At 39.5% G+C, this 22,219-nt stretch overlaps 1 protein-coding gene across 3 annotated transcripts in view; it reads right to left on the bottom strand.

Moving 5' to 3' along the window:
- The window catches only part of ARID5B (AT-rich interaction domain 5B), a 114,359-nt gene that overhangs the window by 55,599 nt on the left and 36,541 nt on the right, over positions 1 to 22,219 (bottom strand). For all 3 annotated transcript variants that reach the window (XM_054277011.1, XM_054277010.1, XM_054277012.1), the window contains one exon: positions 11,587 to 11,817. In XM_054277011.1, the coding sequence (XP_054132986.1) occupies positions 11,587 to 11,817 (231 nt within the window). The remainder of the gene's footprint in view (positions 1 to 11,586; positions 11,818 to 22,219) is intronic.

The following is a 22,219-nucleotide window of genomic DNA, read 5'->3' as shown; positions in this document are numbered from 1 at the left end:
CTACATATATTAATAAAGTTACAGTTTTTGAGGCCAGAAGGAATTAGGAGGATACTAGCACCTTGTTTACCTTCTGCAGATACTGCCTATACAGCTGAATGACTACTGGATGAAGAGTACTGGACTACAGTATCTCTTCTTTGAGTAAGGATCCTGTCTTCTACAAAGCAGTCTTGATTTAAAGGATTCAAGTAAAAAAGAATCTATGCTACTCCTAGCTAAGTTGTTGCCATGGTTAATTACCCCTCGCTGCTACGTAACTGTGCCTTCGTTTCACCATTAATTTATCTGCTTCCACTTTGAAGCATGGGGTCTTGCTATGTCTGCCAAATTACAGAGACCTCTACTGCCACAGGTCTCTCATGAAGTACTGGCAGAATGATTGGGCCCCTTCTTAGTCTCCTCTGTGCACTAACTGGAGCAACATTCTTTAGTCTTTCACTTAGAGGCAAGTCGTCTGTCCCATGAACTGCTTTTTGGGCCCTTCCTTAACCCTGTCCAGTATTTGAATATGCAAAGGAATCAGAATCAGGTACAAAGGTAAAAGTAGGGACAAACCTTTCTTCTAAAACACTTCTGCACTTCCATGTTCCTCTACAAGCCCATAGTTCAGAATAATACATTTGAGTATTAGTAGTGCAGTTATTCCATGAAATTGTACCACCCTTTTTGCAGCAAGCTCTCATCATTTGACTGACTAACCAAAAATGTTAGCTCTTAGGGGGTTGATAATGATTTCCTCTAGCATTAGAGGCAGGAGTAGTAACACCTCTCTATTTTTTCTATCTATTCCCTGCTTATTAATCCAAGAAGCAGATCTGCTCTCTTATTCCAGTCAATTGGTTATCTATCATTACCCCAAATAATTTATGCCATTAAGACCGACACAACAGCCCTGAAGCATATGGTAATGCTGCCAGATCACTAAAAGACCAAGATACACCTGTATCTAATACCAAGGAATAAACTTCAGCTGAAATGTAAACTATCAGCACTTAACTCACCTTTGGCCCATCATGGACAATATATCAACTAAAAAAAATCACTAAAAAGTCATAATTGCCAATGATAAACCTACACAAAAAATCCACGCTACTTCTTTTATTAAAATTTGCCTTCACTTTCAGGACATATATAAAAACAAGGTCCTAGGAAGAAACTACCAGCATCCACTGGCTAGGGACACATGCAAAAAGTGATTGCTGAGGTCTCTTAAGCTATTTGTGTAAATGATAAACTAATTGCCCGTGATCCGTTTGATCAGGTTTACAAAGATGCTGACAGATAATGAGAACTTAAACAGCACTACTGTCAATAGAGAGAAAAAGCCCTACTCTGGATCCCCCTCAATGCCCTCCCTTGATTTCAGAGAGAGAAAACTATAGCAAGAATTTTAATGACCTGTTTTGCCTCTTTTGCAATTTGATTTAAAAGCAAATTCACAAAATCCCAACCACGTGGAATTTACATTCTGCAGAAGTCTCACCCACCAGCAATTACAACTGCAGTGTTTAAAATTTTAAAAGAAAACAAACCCAAACCTGAACAAAACATTATTTTTCAATTAATTTTCTTACTCTGATTTCTCTCCACATTGCATCATCTCCCAATTACTATGATTTTGCTGAGTGTGCCAGTTTCTTAAATACACAGCTATAAAATGTATGGACTAATTGTTGAGCAGAACTGAAGAGCTATTAAAACTGCAATAGTACAGCACTTCCAATGGTAGTCTATTATTTCTACATGATTGGTTTTGTACAGTCCAACTCATGCAGTGAAACTCTTAGATAAATTAACTCCTTCGTTTTGACATAAACATCAAAGGGAGAATGAAAGGAGAATGAACATTATTTTCTGCTGCTATTTTAGACCTACTGTTCATAACATCCACGAATGTTCCTGGAAAGTTACAAATGATTTAAATTGAGAAAGCCATTTGCTGTTTTATCAAGTCTGTAATACACAAAATTTGGCTCCAAAATGATCTCATTTTCCCATTTCATGTTTCCCTGTCATCTACATGGTAGAGCATGTTTACAGAACTTTATAACTATAATATACAATTCAGTCATTTCTAAACAGCCCTGTAAGAGTAAGTCTGAAATGTACACATTTTAAAGATTACTTAGTGAACACCAAACCCCTTCCCAGCTGTTTTAAATTTTGAATTTCCCAATAAATGAATAACATACTAAAAAAGCAAACAAGATCTGACATTATTTAGTCTAAGTTTCTAAAATGGCATAACATCTGTGGCTAAAAACAATTCTGAATAACTATATTTAACTAGAGCAGTATTCTATTATTCATAGCTCATTTTCCTTACAGACTAGGGGATTTAATGTGGTGTTCAAGCATTTCAAACATTTCTTTTAATTGTTTAGTCCTTCCAAAAGCCAAACTGCTGCAAAAAGGGGGAAAATGTTCACTCATATCTTTTATATATATTCATGTGACCAACCCATGATCTCAGTTAAGTGCCACAACTGTTCATTAACACACATCACAGCCCCCCAGTCAGCACTGCGAGCTTTGAAACCATGCCAGAAGCAGGGCTCAACAAATGGCACTTTGACCTTTTCACTACTAACTTCAATCTTTATTAAAATCTCTCAGACGTCAGCTCTGTCTCTCTCTTTTACCATCTTTTATGGGCTCCTGAAATACCTAATATTCATTCATTAAAGGGAAAAGTTTGTTACATTCTTACATAATGATAGATTCCCCTTTCACATGCAATCGGCTTGTGAAATGCCTTTGATTGAAAAAGAGAACGAAACACCCCCTCCCCCTGCCAAACAACTCTAAATTCAGAATGCTCACTCACTTCCAGGGAAATCAAGCATGCTGCCTAATATTAAAAAAATCTCATGGCATCCAGGCAAGTTTAGCTCCGTTTTATGTTCCCCTTATTAAATTTCACCTTCGCAACACACAAAATCCTCACCCCGCTCTTTGCCTGCTTTTCCAGTTTCATGTTTGCATCTTTACTTCCTCAGTCCAAGCATTTAAAGGGGGACAGAAACTGAATTTTTTTGTCCAGCAGTTTCAGTTTCTTACAATAGAGTCACCAAAACCAGCAATCCCATGGAGGAAAATGCAACTAGAGACAAATAGAGGCTTTGATTATTTTTATGGTGCTCAAGCATAGATTTGGGGGAGGACAGAGAGAGAGAAATAATGATTTTTTCTTTTCCTTTTATTTGCCTACCAGTAATTAAATAATTACACATTAAGAACAACAACAACAACAAAAAAAGAACCACAGAGAGAGTTCTCATGAGTCATTTATGTGTTTTCATTCTTTGTGTAAACTTTCTGGCACACCCTATATGCTTCATTTCTTGCTTTAAATAAGTAAGTACTGGAAAATATGCATAGTATTTGGAACCAAGGGGAATGACACATTAATTCGAAGTTTACTTTGCTTAAGTTTGCGTTTTCCAAATTTGAAATGCAACTTCAAGGAAACCTAAAACTCACCTTCAACCTCTGATTTCTCTCCCCCTTCACCCACGGATTATGCAGAAGGTATAAACTATTCATTTAAGCAGCACAGTGAAGTATCATCATTAGGTGGCTTAGTTGCCTGGGATACTCCTACCAGCCTGACCAGTAGGGAACCTGGGAAGCGTGAGCTCCAAAGGGGGAAAAAGTAAACAAAGTAATGAGTAACAGTTACAGCTCCTTAAAATGTGTACATTAACCTCACTATTGGGAAACTATTTGCTTTTTAGAGGCAGCACCCTCTGACTGAAATAATGATAAATATTTTGGAAATTCCATCTCAAGCCAAAATGAAATTACCTGAGTGCACTCTCAGACAACAAAGCTTTTCAGTATACCTTCAAATGAACTCAGGTAAGTTTACAAATGGTCTATACCTAAAAGACCATTAGCTAAAATTGCATTTGTTTTTATTGAAAGACAGCCTCAAGTGCTGACATGTAATATATGACATGGGATACATAATAATACTGTTAAACCAGTTCTGACATAATATTTCCCTAGGCATAATAACCACAAATGACTGCTTTAGTTAAGAACTAGCCAGAAAGAAAACAGATCCACGTAAAAGTAGCTTTAACCGTAAATACCTCAACAATATTTTATGTCACTTTGTAAAAAAGTTAAAGGAGTCCTATAATAATTAACAACAAAAACTTCATGTTCTTTACTATTGTATAGTGGTTGTGAAAGGTTATTTCATAGTCCCGCAGCTGCCAATGCTGTAAATTATGCAGGCACCAAGAAGCATTAAGGAGAAATAATAGCAATTTAAACTAAGGCTGACGTAATTCATGATAAACAGTCATTGGAAAATATTACAATGTTGTCTTTTTTGAGTGGGTTTAATCAGAAGAATGTGACCATATTCTGACACAAACCACTCCACTTTTCCATTGTAGGGGAACGGGGGCCCTTCCCTGGCCATAAAGGTTTCCCTTGCTCACTGCCACTGCTGAGCCCCAACAGCTCAGGGATGCTGCTCACAAGGCTTGGGTGCCAGTGGGCCCAGAGCTCTGAGACACAGCTCCACAGTCTGGGCAGGCCTGGTGGCCCAAGGGAGGCACAGAAACCAGGGGAACAGTCAAACAAGGATGCACTAATGAAGGCATATGAGGCAAAAGAGATGGCTCCAGACTATGATGGATATAGCTCACAAACACCATGAACACAGCCCATCTTACTTTTTGCTATGATCACAAAACATGATTTTGATAGCTGAATTGTAAAACCAGCCATCAAGGGGAAATCTTATAAAGAAGGAATTAGTAATGTATATCTACAATAATTTATTGAATGGACACTAATAGAGAGGATGCATGTGTAGGAGATGGATGACAAGCACACGCTATGGGTTACATTTATCAGGCACAGAAGAACAGCTCACTTGCAAACCCTCATTTGCTGGAACTGCACATTAATTCTCTGCTGAACTCTTGTCTGGTAAAACATGTAAACCCCACAATACCATCACATAATCACTAAGCTAAAAGATACACTGAAGTTCTGGGACACCGAGGGAATGGGCAGAAGCAGCTTTTCAAGCAGTACCTGCCCTTCCACTCAGCATCTGCCGCCTTCCCGAGGGCAGCAGGAACACACAACCCAAATAAAATCAGTGTTCTCCATCAAGGAGTTTTGATTCTGTAGTGAAAACAAATCTATCTTACTATTTATCCTGGTTACAACTATGGTTGCTAGTGAAAATGCACTAAAAAAACAGAAAGGGGTGGAAGCTAACAGCATTTGTTTCCATTGAAGTTCTTGCAGACAGGAAGGTATTTTATCTTACTTTACTATATATTACTTGTGTTCACTTAACAGCTTGCTGTTAACATTGGGTGAGATTCTGTCTTCGGTTAACTGGTGAAAATCTTGAGTAACAGCCTCAGAAGTGCATAGAGTTATGCTGGATTTACGCCACTAAGGAAGGCAGAATGTGACCCCTTATCAGTGCCTTCTTGCTTTGAGTATACAAATATTTTATGCATTTCAATGAGTGACAGAATGCAAAACTTGCAAATATTTATTTTTAGCTGTATGGGGAAAAAGCAATTAGAGCTAAAAATGTTAAGAATGAAGAAATCACTTAACAGAAGCAATTATGTTGGGCACATAAACAGCTCTGCCTTCAGACATTTTATTCAAATGCTGCAGAGCACACTAGAAAATATCAATTGTTTAAAAAAACCCCTCCAAATATTTTTTCACAACTGAAAAATCAATCATTATAAACAACATCTGGGGATCATTAATATCTTGCTCTACAGTTGAATTAACAAAATAAGAAAGAAATCTGTCCAGAATGCAGAACATTTCCAGATTCACTTTCTCAACCTAAAAGCTTGTGTTTGCAGAGGTGGGGTGGGAGGGAAGAGGAAATGTACATTTATCTATATTGTATATAGCACTATTATGCACTAATCACTACTTCCCCTCCAGCTATGTCCTGTTTTTGTTTTGAGAGACCTAAAATTTGAAATATTTAGCTAAGCCACCCTGCCCAAAACCTTGGAAAAAATTTGCATATTTTTCAGACTGTTGGAGATGCCACCGTAAAGCTCCATCTAAGGAGCTCCCAGTATCCATGTTAATAAAAAGTCTCCATACTCCTCCTATTGCTGTTCTAAATGTTTTAAACATTCCAGTCTTTGCAGAGGACCACTAACACCAATCCCACTCTAATATCACATCTGTATTAAAACAAAAAAGCCCAAAGCATCTATATAGAAATTTCAGGTTTTTCTGAATTTCACTGCTATAAATTATCCTGCAGGTAGCCAAAACAGACAACAGCAATAATGCTGATACTTTACATCAGCTGAAAAACTTAGAAAAACACTCAGTCAGCTCAAATACAATTTTTGTACTGGAGCTAGTTTAAAAAGAAAAGCCAACTTTGACTCACACAAATAAAATAAGTCACCAACAGGAAAACTGTATTTCATTTAGACTGAAAACATTCTTCCGTCCTTTTTTTTGTTTGTTTTAAAGACTCATTCCCTGCCAAGGTTTTATTTTGTTATGTTTTTCTCCCAAACAACTGATTTTATCTGTGAGTCACAAACTTCTGTAAACTAAGATGCCTAATGAGAGCAAAGACCAAATTTCAGCTATACCAAGAGCAATGGTACCACTCCATACCCTGGAGTGACCAGCTTCCATGCCATGCCACAGAATTTTTCTGGCATATGACACATCCCTAAAAAGTCCTTTCTTCTTCATAATGCTGCTCTTCCATGGTTTCCCTGGCCAATGACAGGGAGGGTAAGTCTTTCTGAAATTGTTGGCTCAGAAACTCCAGCAGCTGGGAGCACTGGTAAGTCACCCCTCATTCCCAACCACTCCCTGCCAGGGCTGGAAGTGAGACAAACTGCATTCTCCATTGTTTTACAGGGAGAGATGGGCTGCTGAAGGTTGTGAGGTTTGCATTTTAATGCAGATAACTTCTCCCCTAGCAAGCAATATATGGTTAAGTTTGGTTTGGGGGACGAGGAGAGATAAGAGGGACCTGCAATTCCCTTTTGCACATGGATTTTTTTTAAATGAACAGTTTCCCTCTGCATTGCTCATGTTATGGCCAAATGAAGATGGTTAATTTTTCAGAGAAAAAAGCTGTATTTATACCACAGTAGGTTGTAGTTCTCTCATGTGTTGGTATTAAATGTTTCATTAAAAAATTGGGTTTTACATGCAAACCCAAAACCTTCTTTTGGGCTTGAACATGTGTTTTGAGTACTCCAGGGACCAAACATATTTTTAAATGGCATATTGGACCCAGCATACTGTAAAAATAATCCAGAATGATTTAAAATTTATCAAACAGATTTTGAAAATTGAGAAGAAATAAGGTATTCTGTTTTCCCTCACACTCCTGTTTATAGAAAAAGCAAGCCCATCCTCACACAATGAAAGACAGCCTTTGGATTCATCTTTAGCAGACAGGATTTATAACATTTATCTAGCAAAGCACCATGAAAAATCGTTCTGTGTGAGATTTTCACCTGGTGAAGCTGATGGAGCTGAAACTCACAATCATCCAGACCACACCTGGATCACAGAAAGATCCTGGCTCATTGATGAGCCCTGGAAGCCACTCCATGCCATGGAGCTGGCACAAGCCTGGCAACTGAAGTCACCTTTTTTGGACAAGCAAACACAGAGGACATGTGCTGCTCTAGCAACAAGTGCACACTGATTTATGCCCAGTGACCTTCAGATACACCTGAACACTCACAGGCAGCTTTGCCTCCAGCTAGATCCCTTTGGTCTGTAATGAGAATTATTAGAAACCTAATTTTTTCATTCCTTCTCTCCTGCAGCACATATGACCACACAACAGATGCCAGTAAATGATATGCATTTACGAAAGTTATTCAGTAACAGTAACCCCAGAGGCTGATAAATGAAAAAGATTTTGAAAAATGTCTTGACTTGAAGAGAAATGAATTGTTCCTTTTCATTGCTCATGTTCATTTCATTATCCACCTGGACTGCTTCACGCTGGTGAGGATCTCTAATTGCTCTTATTTCAGGAGAGGGATACCTGTGCAGTTGGACTGCAGTCATAGCCAGGAACGTGGGCTATCAAGATATCCAAGCATGGTTTATGTCTTCTGCCTTCTGAACAGAAGCAAGCTCTTGAGCCTATTTGCATTCTGGAGGGGAACCCTCCAAGGCAGTTGGATTAACTAATCAGTGGTTATATCAACAAGGATGGGAGCAGGAAGCTTCCCACTCACAGCAGCCTTTCCTCTGTAAATGCAGAGCAAGTCCTTCTGTGGCAGGCTGCAGAGAAAGACATGCAAATGTTTGAGCCTTCCAGCTGCTGAGCCCATTCCTCAGCAGCCTGCTCCTCCAGCAGCCTCCTAGATGGGATGCTGTGGCACACTGAACCAGCTAGAGGAGAGTTACAAGAGGACCATGCAAGAAAACAGATCCTGAATATTCCTGTCCAGAGCACTTGGGCACATGCCATGCAGCAGTGGGCACAGAGGGCAGAGGCAAGCACAGGCAGTGGTGTTGGGAACACCTGTGGCTGGAGCTGGAGGGGAAGTTCAGCACAGCCTGAGCGCACAGAGGCTCTATGGAAACACAGAACATGCACCCAGGACTGCCCAAAGCCTTGCTGCTTCCCTCCCAGCCATACCTGGGGGAGCACACAGACAGCAGCTACAAACATCTGCTTTAAAATGTCCCACACCAAAACAATATTTATTGTCAACAAAACTTAATTCTTCTTCCTCATTTCCAGCTTTATTTATTTTTGTTAAACCCTGCAAAAGAGGGAAAAATAGGCAAGGAGTATGAGAACAAGTCAGAGCTCAACAAAATTTTTTTTTGTTATAAACTTATAATGAAAGTAGAGAGAATATTTTCAGGAAAAACATTTTGGCCTATTAAAACTGCCTAACAAGGACAATAGCTTACATGCTGGGGGTTCTTTGTAAAGGTGGTTCTGGTGTCTCATTTGTCACATGCTGTATGTGTTGCAGTACTCCACCATACAGAGAACGTGTAAAACTGGCCTCAAAAGCAATGCTTCTGAAGAAGACTTGGCATCCACACTGGAAACCAGTGCTCCAGTGTTATCCCCATAAAGACATCAGGACAATGTATTTCCCAAATTTTGTATTTGCTTTAGAGCTGGGAGAATTTAAGGTAAAAATGGTGAAATACACACTCCTATCCTGTTCCTTCTGCACGCTTATTTCATTTGCAAGGTAAGAGAGGGACAAACCCTTCAAAGTACATGTGTCTGGGACTCCTTATAGACACCTTTTCAGAATTTTAGCCACCATTTTTGTAATTTGGCATCCTCTCAGATTTGACTGACAAATACCAGTGCCTTAGAGTAATCTATTTATCTACTGTACCACCCTGCCTGTGTTTAGCCTTAGCAGTCATCACCTTCCCCATGTGACATCAATCTACATGGTATCAATGTAAACTGTTTGTATAATGAAGCGTTGTACATTTTATTGTCCTGCCAGCAAAGAAAAGGATAAACTTGTACTTTGCCTGCAGTCTTCAACAAAGGCAGCATAATTGACACCATACATTTCGCAATGCAGATATGAAACCACACACTGGCCAGTTTTTCCTTCTTTAAACAGCAGGGCTTGCAAGTTTTACATCATTATTTTCATAATAAATACTTTTAAACAGTGTTTTTTTGGGGATTTTTTTTGTGGCTCTTTTTTTTTTAAATAGGAATTTTTAAAAAATCTGCTTCTTAAACCAAACTAAATTTTAAATACACATTATTAATTTCTATGGCTAAGATTTCTGTGGCTCTGGTTGATAATGAGATAATTGCCTTGCAAAGGTCAAGAGAATGGCATAGTTTGCTTTCAGAGGCTGAACAAAGCACTTGCTATGGTTCACTAAGCGTAGTTTCTGCATCATTCCACATCTCTTTGATTCATCTATTACTAATATTCCATGATACACTTGCATTATGGATCCAACTATTTCAACAAACCTGTAATCAAGGAATGACCCTGAATAAAATACTCCACAGAAAGCAGATGGTAGGCTCATCAAACGCCTTCAAGCCTAAAATAACCTTTCTCACATAAAAAGGAGAGTCAATTACAACTGAACTTTATATTCTGAGCTTGAGCTCAGAGTAAATAAAATCCAACACGATACTATTGTGCCATTGGACCAAACTTCCAGGGCATTTAATTCATTTTTTCACCACCCCCATCCCCTAAGAGCAACCAACACTTTTATTCATAGTTCATTCAAAACCTGCCATGTTTTGTGTGAGTGTGAGCAGACTTGACAGTTTGGGCCAGATTCTGAAAAATCTTGACAGCACAAAACTAAAACTACTCTCAGCAGTCATGTGCTCCAGTGACAACACCACGTGAGGAGGGATCTCCTCTGCCTGTTGGGAATGGAGTGGCAGAGCAGCAGAGCAGCACTACCTTACAAAATGCCCCAATGCCACCAGATGAGTCAGGGTTTCTCTGCTGTCACAACAATGCCTGAGCTGGGCACCAAGCTCAAAGCCAGTGCGGCCAGCTCAGAAAAACAGGCAGATCACTCTCCCATCAAAAACATTCCCTCTCAATCTCATTATTAAATGTTTAAGGGCATCAGCACACATTTTTCTCTAAGAGACTACAGGAGCTTCCTTGCAGAGATGTGGGGGTCTTGCAAGCAAAGGTGTACTCAGCACCATGCAGACTTTGCAAGCATTAGCCACAGAACTCATCCATCTGGTGATATGGGGCATAAAACTTAATTCTGTACAGGGCTAAAGAAACTACACTGGACCCATTAGTGGGTGTCCACACAACATGCATTCTGCCACATATTCAAAGCACACCTGCTGTCTTGGGATGATCTGACACAAAAAAAAACCCTGTGTGAAATCACCTGGTTGCTATCAGGTGTCAAATCTTGCAGTCCTTTCCCTCAGCTGTAAGAAGCTGCATACTCCTTTAGAGCTGCAGAGTATTCTCTATGCCTCTTGAATTAAGAGGTCACCTCCCAGAAGTATCTCTGCACTCATAAAATCAAGCTCCTAGCAGTGGCAAAGCCCATGTTGAACAAGCCCACATTCCAAGATGACCAGGAACACACCAGCTACAGCTGACACTCTTACAGTGCCCAGGGACCACGGCTGATGAGTGCTCTGCAACAGCAATGGGGTGTGCCAGGACTCCCTCCTATTCTGCATCTTTTAGCATACTGCACCAACAATGACTTCAAAAAACTAACACACACTGTAATGCTTCTGGAAGACAGGCTACAGGTGAATGGTTAAGGTAGATGAACTTCAAACCCAGGCAAGATATTGTTTCACTCAGACCCAGTCACTGTGCTACACTCCACCCATGTAACATTATCTTTGTGAACTCAAGTTGCAATACTGAGATCACCAGTGGCCAAAAGCCTTCAGTCTTAGAGAAGAAAGAGCATATTTGGTACTGATCATTTCAATCATAAATAGCATTCATGGTTCACTTCAAAGGAATTACATCTTCCCTTTGGAAATAAGTGGATAATTAAAAGAAGAAAAATGTCTTGTGAGAAAAAGAAAATAGCTGTAATGGGACTTACCAAACTCGTCGCATATACTTTCATTTTCTATTAGGGTGGGATGATCAAATGTATCCCGACAATAGAAGATCTGGGGGTTCTTGCTTGTCACTGCAATTCCTCCAAGGGCTAACACGAACTGGTCTGTGAGGATTGACGAGGGCTTGTCCTGGATGCGCTTTAGCATGGACCGGTAGCGACAGTACTGTGGGTAGCTGAGAATTAAAAGGTTTGAATCTTCATCATCCTCACCTGGAAGAACAGAAAAAAATACTCTTAGTATATCAGAAAAATACACAACAAGAACTGTGACTCAAGTATTTCAGAACAATTTATTTTTCTGAAGTAAGTTACTCAAGACACAACTTTTATGGCACAGTGGGTCTGGAAAGAAAGGTTAAAAACCAGTAATTTAAAGAAAGTTTATTAAAATAGGTTATTTTCTGCCTTTCTGTTCAGTTTTCCCATACTTACTTACAAGGACTACCTGGATGAGCAAGAAAACACTGCTCTGCTGAAGTTGGCCAAGGGCCTTAATCAAAGCGTTCTCCATATTTTGCCAATTTGGCTGCTTCAATAGAAATATCTGTAATTTTTACTCAGTTCCCCATACAGCTTTTCTATACTCATGTTTACATCAGTTAACATCTTTTAAAAACAATAATATACAAGGCTCAGAGCATAGAGCTATTACCTCTCCTTTCCAGTCCCTGATACTGGCAACTACCAAAGGACCTCTGGGCCAGGGAGGTGGGGTGACCCAACCTGGTCATTGTTGCTAAACCCCAAGAGGTGGAAGCAACTTTCTGCACATTAACTGCAAATGCAGCAGGACTCAATAAAACTCCTACAGAGCACAACAAGCAAATGAATTTTTGAACAGCTTGTGCTGCTGGGCTCAAAATATAAAGCAATCTAGACCTCAGAGCTTTCCATTCCTCTATGGTTTAGATGATATCACATATGAAGGTGGCAGATTTTGAAATAACACAATCAAGTGTCATCATATAACCAGAAGGAAACCTAGGAGGAAAAAAAAACTCAACTAGGGACACAAACATGAGAAATTACTCATTTGCTGGTATGTACTCAACATCACTTTTTATGCTCATTTATCTCCTCAGGTACCTAACTGAACATGGCTTTCCAGGCATGCCAGTGAAGACAAAGCAACAGCATTCACTTTACGTTTTCTGTTCTACTCTGATTACTGAATAACTCAGCTATTTCTTCTGCCAGAGACAAAAGATCTACTATTTAATCCCATTACCAATACTGAAATCATTCTTACTCCTAAAGTAAAAATCACTTCAGACATTGAAAGAAAAGTCAGATCAGTTCTCCCCAACTAAATATGATGGCACAACTCATCTAGATTCAAGTGAGGCAATGAAAATGTTGACACATAAAAGGCTAAATTTTAAGAAGTCTCTGGAAGCAGATATATCACCTAGAATGTCATCACTGCAGAGGAATGCAATGCTGTAAAAAAAAAACTCAACACGACAGACAGACTTGCAAAGCACTGTCTTTAGTAGCAAAGCTCCTGAAAGCCATCACTTTTAAAAACTTAGAACTCTCACTACTATCCTGACATAGGTGAGGAGATAAAATTGTTTGTGTTAAAAAAAAGAAAAAAATTAAAGTAAGGGTTATGCATTTTGGTAAACAGCACTGGCATTTTCTAAGTAAATAAAATTGATGGCCCTAAAACCTCTTTTGGCCAATAAGGATGTGGTCATGCTTTTCTTTGTTTCAACAAGTATCCCATAAGCCTACACAGCAGCACGATTGAGCCAATTGCTCCTGGGAATAAGGCTCTCCCTTCTTTATTAGGAAACTCTAAAAATCAGATCAGGAAAAGTGTTCTAGGAATTAAGAAGCACATGATCCGTCCTTTAACTCCTTCGAGAGTTGCACGTACGCCTGCCTGACGGTTATTACTACTTTATACCTTTGTGCAGATAGCGCCGAGCTGAATCTGTCGATCTGACAGCACTTTTCTTATGCCAGGATGTGGTCAGCTTTTTAAACAGGGTGTATATAAATGTATGTCCCACGTGCCTTTGTAGTAAACCATTAGTTTCTAGACAAATGTGCTGCAAGTCCCTGTGCAGAATTACACAAACTTTGTACCCCTGACAACTGATGACTTAACTCAAACCCCCTAGCATAAATTAAAACCAAGTAATTTTTACAGGATCACTTTCATACATGCTTGTGCAATTCCAATGAGTACTTTGTGATGCATTTGTTTCCTTTCCTTTTCTACTCCAGGTTCAATAGATACATCAAAGAATGAACAAAGGCTGAATAAACTGAAAATTTGCTTAGTGAAAGACAAACACAGTGTTCCTGGAACAAAGATTTTTTCCTCAACCACGCCCACATGAGAAAAGAGAAATCAAAGCAGACCAATCCCTAATAAAATGCAAGCCCAAAGACGAACTATTATTTGCTTTTATCAAAATCTCACACGTGCCATTTAATGGTGGACTTAGTGAATTTTGCAAGTATTTTTCAGAAATATGATCAGAAAGGGTTTACTCTTAGGAGAAGAGAAGCTCAAAATGTGATTAATTTTAATGGATCACATTCCATTAAAATTAAGAAAAACAACATGACTTCTATAAACACACAACTGAGATATTAGGAAACCAAGATGCTGTATTTTTTGAGTTTCATTTTAGATTCCACAGACAGAACATGGTAAAAGATAATATCTACAGTATTCTGCTTGTGAGGCTCAACTGAAATTACTCTAATCCTATGCTTATATCATAATTGCGTGGTTTAATAACATCCTCCAACATCAACTTTTCATTTATTTTTATATTTCAGGGCTGAAAACAGAGAAACTGTAATTAGGAAGCAAAGTTCCACTCCTGCCTTCCAAGTACTGCCTATATCTGCAGAGATATAATCCAACAGTTCCCTTTGTCAGGGGTAAAGAGAGCTGGGATTTGGCACAGCCTGGCATTTATGTTGGATTACATGTTCTTCAAGTTGTCTTTGTAAGTACGAGATGCATGAAATGCCAAACACAATGAATCTATGCAAGAACTGACTTTTCAAATCAGCACAACCATTTTTAATATGTAAGGCAAGACAATTAAAAGCCCCAAAAGAAAAAAAAAAAATTAAAGCCTGTTAAAAGGACGAATTCCTAACAAATCCATCTAGAGCCAGAACTATTTACAGAGAGACCAAAAAGAAAACCCCCTGTAACACGCTTTTTGTTTGCTTGTTTCAGAAACATCAGCCTATAATGTTATTGCAAACTGCCATAATCTACCCTCAACATCAGTAAGCATTATTTCTCTTTAAAAAGACCTTCACACCAGGATTTTATAGAGCTTGATGGAAAAACTATGCATGTTCCTTCCTGTACCTAATTACCTCAACTGAAAAAGCTGCCAAGTATTTTGCCCTTTAGTTCTTTTAATCGTATTAGTGCAAATGCATTTGGATGCCAACAGAAACAAACATTTTAAGATTTTTGCTTAAAAGATTCCAAATATGTATGAGGCTGGTGCTATGAAAGCACACTCCACTTCTTCCCAGAAAGCACAGAGTTATTCTTGCAGAAGAAATATGAATTTGTGCCTCTTGTAAGACTAAATGTCTAGTTTCGACCCAATTTAAGTAAAATAATGTCAATATGAACTGCTCTCACAATGATTTATGCTACCTTCTGTTACTTTATTACATTAGACATTACTTTCTCTAAGCTTTATACTTTTTGCCGTCCTCCTAGCAACCACATAAAGGCTGAGTACCAACTTTACACGCCTGGCACCCTTCCAGGCTCAACTGTTATTGATAATTATATTGAAGTTTCAATTTAATTGCTACTCTGTTGTGACACAGAATATTTTTTGTAATTAGGCTTTTCCCATTTTCTGTCCATTCATTTTTTGCATTACTGAAAATTACTTTTTCGGCCCAATTTCCCCCTCCCCTCTCTGAAAACACAAGCAGAACAATGATACAGATAAGGGTCTGTACATCTGTTACTATCATTAACAACTCAGTAATGTGAAGGGAAGAAAAAAAAAAAAGGGGAAAAAAAAGCTGAATATAATTTCTCAGAAGGTAAATTTTTTTTTCAGTTTAAGTGCTCTTTTTCTTCTTACGGTTGCTCAATGATTTCCTGTTCTAATTACAAGACATTATACAGAAAGCAATTTTTAAAAAGGAAATGTACCAGCACAGGAGGCTAAACAGAAACACTTGCTTGGTATGGTTTGAAATTGCAAACTTTTACGTCTCTTATCAATTCTCTGCTCTACCTTTGTACAAAATATTATACCACACATCTACCATTCCTTCAGAGGCAGTTAACACAAATATATACATCAAAGGGCAACAGTTAAACTGCAGGCAAAGGAAAAAAAAAACAAAAAAAAAATCAATTTTTTCCTTTTCCATGTAGCTGGTAAGTTGGAGGCAAGCCAAGCCTCAGAGTGGAAAATATTAAAAAGTTAAAAAAAAAAAAGGCAGCAGGCTTGATTAAAAAGCAAAAGAAGAGATATTCAGTTCTAGATCTAAATGAATAACCCACAAACTATTTCATAAAAACATACTGTGACGTAAATTACACATCAGTATTGCACTGTTGTGGTTATTTTGAGAAATGGCTTGTACTGTAAGTCAGCTGGTAAAACCCCACCCTTAATGATTTTGTAATTCTCCATACAGCAATCAACTGGAGCAGTCATGAAATTGCCAAGAAGGAAAACAGACAGAGCTGTAGAGAGTTTGTAATAAAAAGATAATGTATTTTTAACATAACAGAAGTAGAAGATTGGTTTTATTAACTAAAAAAACTACTTAAAAGGTCCCAGGCTTGCCATTTGTTTTGATAAATGTTGACACAGATCATCGTAAGATAAGCAATGGAAGTACCAGGGGAAGCAGATAAAATGGGACAATGCTTTGGTGTGTGGGTAGCAAATTGAGCAAGGGAGCTCTGTGGAATATAGAGAGAAAATGAAGGAAGTTGCAGGGTTCTGTCCATCAGGCTCCTCTCCCACACAGTGCCCTCGCTCCTCTGCCTTCTTTCATAACCCTGTGCTACTAAGGGGGTCTCCCAGAGGATTGACATACCACAATTAGCTTATCATTGCTTCTATGCAAGGCTTTGACCATTACCATCAATATGCAGGGGATACAGAGGTAATGGAGGATGCACCTGGGTGTCTGAGGGACTGGTGAGGCGCTGAAAGAACATGGATCTGACCCCTCTGATGGAAGGTCTCCTGACTATTGCAGGGCAGTGTATGCACTCACCTCCCAACACCCTGCAGCTGTTAACACCTAGTTCTCCTTCTCTTGTTCTACTTCTCATGCCTATACTGCAGTCATTGCCAGAGAACACAAGTGTAGATGAAGCAAAGATGTGTAGCTCACCCTTCAAAACCAGTATCTGCAGGTCAGACAGGCTCTACATATATCAGAGCTGCCTGTTCTAATAAAAACCCAAAGAAAGAGTGCACAGTTTTCAGCAGATGGAAATCAACTTACCACACAACTACCTAAAAACCCTGAATCTCTCAAAAGGTCCAAAAGCAACAGAAACAGCAGAACGATGAAGGAATAACTACAAAGAGGAATAAGAAACTGGGTCTTTATGACCTCAGAATCTTTAAGAGGAGTGATGCAATGAGAACACCTTTCCATATCATAGTCCAGCTAAAACCTGCCAAACACCTCCAGACTTCCAAGATAACTGCAGGTGGCCAAGCAGCAATGACAGTCATCACCTGCACCTCTGGGGATTCCTGTGAGGGCAAGGCCAGCTCTCCCAGAGAAATAACCTTCATGGGAGGATCCTGCCTGGCTCCTGCCTGACCACCTCTCACACTGAATCCTTTGCACAGACACAAGGCGAGGAACCACAGCAGGAATCTGCTGTGGACTAGGAGCAACAGCTGAGTTGTTCAGGTAGCTCATCACGGTCACAAGGCATGCTCTAGCACAGCAATCCACCCTCTCTCCAGTGGTTAGGAAAGATTTCTCAAACACAGCTCTTCCAATCCGCTCTGCTTTTTCATTCCCATGGTCTTTATTCACACTAGTAAAGACGCTCAGTGTGCCTCAGCTGGCTAATTAATCACAAGACCTAAAAATATTAATCTAAGAATGGTATTTCTCTCACAGATAAATGCAAATACAGTAATGATTTAGCCACATGAGATGGGACAGGAAATCTGTGGTCTTGGTTTTAAATAAATTTGGGTAAATTATTGACACAACAGGGATACCTCTTTGTCGGCAGGACTCATGCTACTCATCCCTGCTTTGAGAACTCCCCTCTATTTGAATGCTAATGCAATCAAGAACAAAGGCAATGTGTTGCAGGATACGAACACAGTGATTACATTTATGTTTACCAGATAATGATGGTGTTAACAAGTTGCCTGTAATTCTGACATGGACGTTTGCCTGCCTGATTCTGCTTTTAAATTGATCAAAAGGCAAAAGTCATTTCTGCCAATAGTGAGAATAAAATGTACAGCCTTTCTGCGTGTGTCAGATATTTCTCCCCTTTTAAGGAGGAGACACAGCTATTTCTCAGAATTTCATGCCACTTCCCCAGCCCTCTGTTTTCTGTCACAGTGCCAGCAGAGCATCAGCCTTTCAAAGAATTCCTAAGCTTAGTTTAACATTTGAAAGAAAGAGAATACTTACAAATCTACTGGAGATTGAAAGTACTGTTCAACTGAACAGCAATACAGTCATTAAGAAAAAAGAAAAAAAGACCGCAACATCTAATACTTATTAGAGCACATGGTTGAAAAATATTTTTCGCTTGGTTATTTGGATCAGAGTTGTTCTACTTAACGGGGACAAACCCAAGTATGTTGAGCAATGACCGACAGTATGTCCATATAATCAAATATTCTATAATATTTATCTCACTAAATAACTCGAAATTCAAATCTTAAATCTAATTTTTGAAGAAGACAAAAGAAATTTTATATGAAAAAATTTCCAACCAGGTATTCCACATCCTTTTTAGATCCTAATCCTATATTCAGCTCCTCATAACTGCAGCTCCAACTTTGCACTCCCAGGATCCTCCTGCACATTAGGAAGTGCCTCATAAACCTTATGAGGTGTTTCTAGACTCAAAAGAAGAGTGATTGACACTCGTCATTTCCACCTTTTATATAACCCTTCCATCCACAAGCCTCAAACTGCTTTATGGAGATGAGTAAAAATTATTATCCCCATTACACAGAGAGAGAAACTGAGACAGAGAGAGCTTAAAGGATTTATTCTACAGCATCAAGCAATGTAGAGTGCAAGGGAGAGAGCCAAGAGGCCAGGCAGAAATTCTTGTTGGGAAATTTCTGGGTAAGTGGGAGATCCCTGAATTTCCTCAAAAGGGAAGTGACTGTCTCTGGTCACCCCAGCCAGCCTGCCTGCCTCCACCAGAGATGGGGGGCATGGATCAGGTGGCTCTGTGCTGAGGCTTCTCTCTTACCACAACCATCTTCCCTGTCCCACACAATTCCAGTCACTCCTTCATTCTATTCAGCTGCTGCCCAGCCAGGATTATCTCCCCCTTCTGGAAGGGTCTGGGGAGCAGCAGCTCACCCTCCTGCCCAAGGCAGGTGACTGCCGTGACAACAGCTGGAGGAACCCCAAAATAGCAAGCTGACACTGCAGATGTGGCTGTGAAATCGCCCCCCTGCCTCCCAAAATTTCCCTCTCCTTACTCCTCAGGACACAAGCATGGGCCAGCCCATGTCCAAACAGCCATGGACGGCTACAGAAAACCACTCTGATATAAAAGGTTTCTAAACTGCCCTATTAGCTTTCTAAAGCAGATGGAGATGGGGGGAAGGGGGAGATTGATTGTACAAGGGAGCACATGCTGCCTGTCCTCTTGAATGTTCTGGGTCATGCAGACCATTCAGGTTGAATGTGCATCAGCTTTAAAACAAGTATTTATCCTGGTTGTCGTGGTTACTGATAAGCAGCTTCAATTCTGCTGATAACAAAAAGAAGAAAGAATTAAAAAGGGGAGGGGAGCTGAAAACATAATTTGGTAATATGACGAAGCCAACAAGAGGAATTAAATCACATTAAACAAGCCAATTGTACTGTAAATGGCTCTACCTCTGTATTTGCTTTTAAAGCATCTAAGGCTCTAACATGGCAGCTGCTTCAGTTTTAACAAACAAACAGTAAAAATCCCTTTTAATAACGAAAGAAAATAATTATATACTTTGCTTTAGCTGAATTCAAACATAATTTAATTTTTCCTGAGGTGAGATTTGCACAGGGAACAATCAGATAATAAGCGTTATCATTCTCACAGACAAAACTGAACCAGCACTTTGCAATTCAAAGTGCTATTTAATGCACTGTTTTCAGCAATCTCTGAACACCATCCAACATACCACTGAACTACACTCCAGTACTTACACATAAAGCCTGATCCTGCAAATACTTGTGCATGGGGGTTGTGCTATGAACACAAGTACTACAGCTGAGGTTGAAGTCACACATTCCTTACAGCACCTTTGTGAGGTGGGGTCACATCCTCACATCCACTAACTTTCCCTACAACACCTTCTCATGCTCTGCATTATTATTACTACTATTTCTATGATTATGTGTCTTGGTCCCCCTTTCTGATGAGAAAATACTGGAGAATGAAAAACCCTACTCTGGTGGAGAAACATGCAACTACAGTCCCTGGCAAGAGAGGGGCACACATTTTTACAGCAGTGATAATTAACCATTGGAACAATGAGCTCAAAGGTGTAACAGACTCCTCAACCCAGTGCTCAGGACTAAACCTCAAGATATTCTGTGGACTGACAAATTTTATTCCCATGGTCTGTTATCTGTCTCCTGTGCTGAAGAGGCCCATGACAAATCCATACTTGTGTGGCATGAAAAACTGAAAAGAAGTGGATGGAGAGTTAAACTGAGTTACTGGGTTTAATATCAGACTAGCCAGGTCTTCTGTCATCTCCTCTTTCTTTCACCTCTGCACACCATTCAAACATAAATGACAGACAAGGAAACGCAAGCCCTACTTATAAGGGACTGATTCATCACCTCTTCCTTGCGGCAGAATCAACCGCCTTCATTTTCCACTGCACCCAGAAGTATGAGTCAAAAGCCTTATTTTGGTGTCTCACACGGGGCTCTTTCATTATCATTCTGAAAATTCGGAGGAACTGCGCCCTCCTCGAAATAGCAGCGGCAGAAGCCGCTGGTCCCAGAGCTGCGACACGAGGGGTGGAGGGTGGAAACGGTCCAGTGATTGAAACATTCAAGCCCCGCTTTTGACGTTTATGCCCTCTTTGAAACCTTTAATGAAGTAACAACCCCGTTAATTCTGGCAGGGTATTTAATACACATAAAAACTGCATTATCTACTATTTACAATTTACTACACACGAGCAGTATCTGGCTCTGTATAAAAATAACAAGCTCACTGTAACCCTCCCCTCCCTAACCATACTGCTGATTTCTTTGACACATGGAGAAGTGAGAATAATTACATTTTACTGAGTGCGTCTCATTACACTGATTTAAGTAAGATTTCCAAAGCTGTAAAAATATGCTTTTCAGTTTCATTTGTTTCTAGCATTTCACTATGAAGACAGTTCGTAAAGCCTTCAAAAATCATCATCAATATAGACAAAAATTGTACCCTGCTCATGTGGACATCTGACAGAGGGATAATAGGGTCTAGAAACACCACAGTCAGATGTTGCTTTTCTGTTTAATGTTTCCTTCTGTGCCAAACATAATATAACAGACAAGTGTTAGAGAGACATGCAGGGGGGAGTCTGAATAGAGAGCTTTAAAAGAGGCCCTTAATAGAGAAGCTGTATGCTTAGTCTTCAACAATATTCAATAGCAATTTATTTGCAGCCATTTTCTCATGTAACCTTTCACACGGGAGCAGATAAGATAGAGCACAACACAATTTGTCAACTGCCAGATATGAACAAAAGAAACCATTTTTAATAAGCTTCAGTGGCCCCTTGTATTTGTTTTGCAACATGTTAATAACTTTTTTGGAAGCCAATCAAAGACAAGAAGAGAAAAAGAAGTCAAGCTGGGAAACAAAAACCACAGTTTAAGAATTTTACAGATAAACTCGTGTTATCATCTGCAGTGTAATAATGCTTAAACCCAGAAGTGGCACAAAATTGGAATTAGAAACACGATGCCATTTCTTTTTTAACAAAAGAGCAATTACAAAAAATGCTAGTGTCATATATACTTTTCCAAGAATTTGCTGTCCTCTATCTCATCCCAATGGAGCATACACCTGCACCCCAAAAGAACCTTACTCAGGTTCCTCTCCTTTGCAGTGAAGAGATCAAACATGAAGACTATGCAGAAAGGCCAGACAGGAATTGCCAAATTCCAGGCCACTGACCCAACTGCCCTGTACCACGCTTCCCCAGCCACTTGGAAACCCTCACCTCCAAAAATGAACTTGGGTTGCACCAAACAGCCCCCAAACTGCTGCTCATGTAGCCTTCTAACGTAGCCTTAAAAGCTGTTACAGGCATATGAGTAAGTCTGTGGTTGCTCATAAGACTGTGGTTGCTCATTTAATCCTATTCTGCATCACAACAAAGCAGACTGGAGCTGAAAAGGAGTAAAAGGA

Source organism: Melozone crissalis, unplaced genomic scaffold, assembly GCF_028551555.1.
Source record: "Melozone crissalis strain CALT ecotype California unplaced genomic scaffold, PUWL_Pcris_2 ptg000019l_1, whole genome shotgun sequence".
Lineage (NCBI taxonomy): Eukaryota > Metazoa > Chordata > Aves > Passeriformes > Passerellidae > Melozone > Melozone crissalis.
This window is presented reverse-complemented; position numbering and strand designations above follow the sequence as displayed.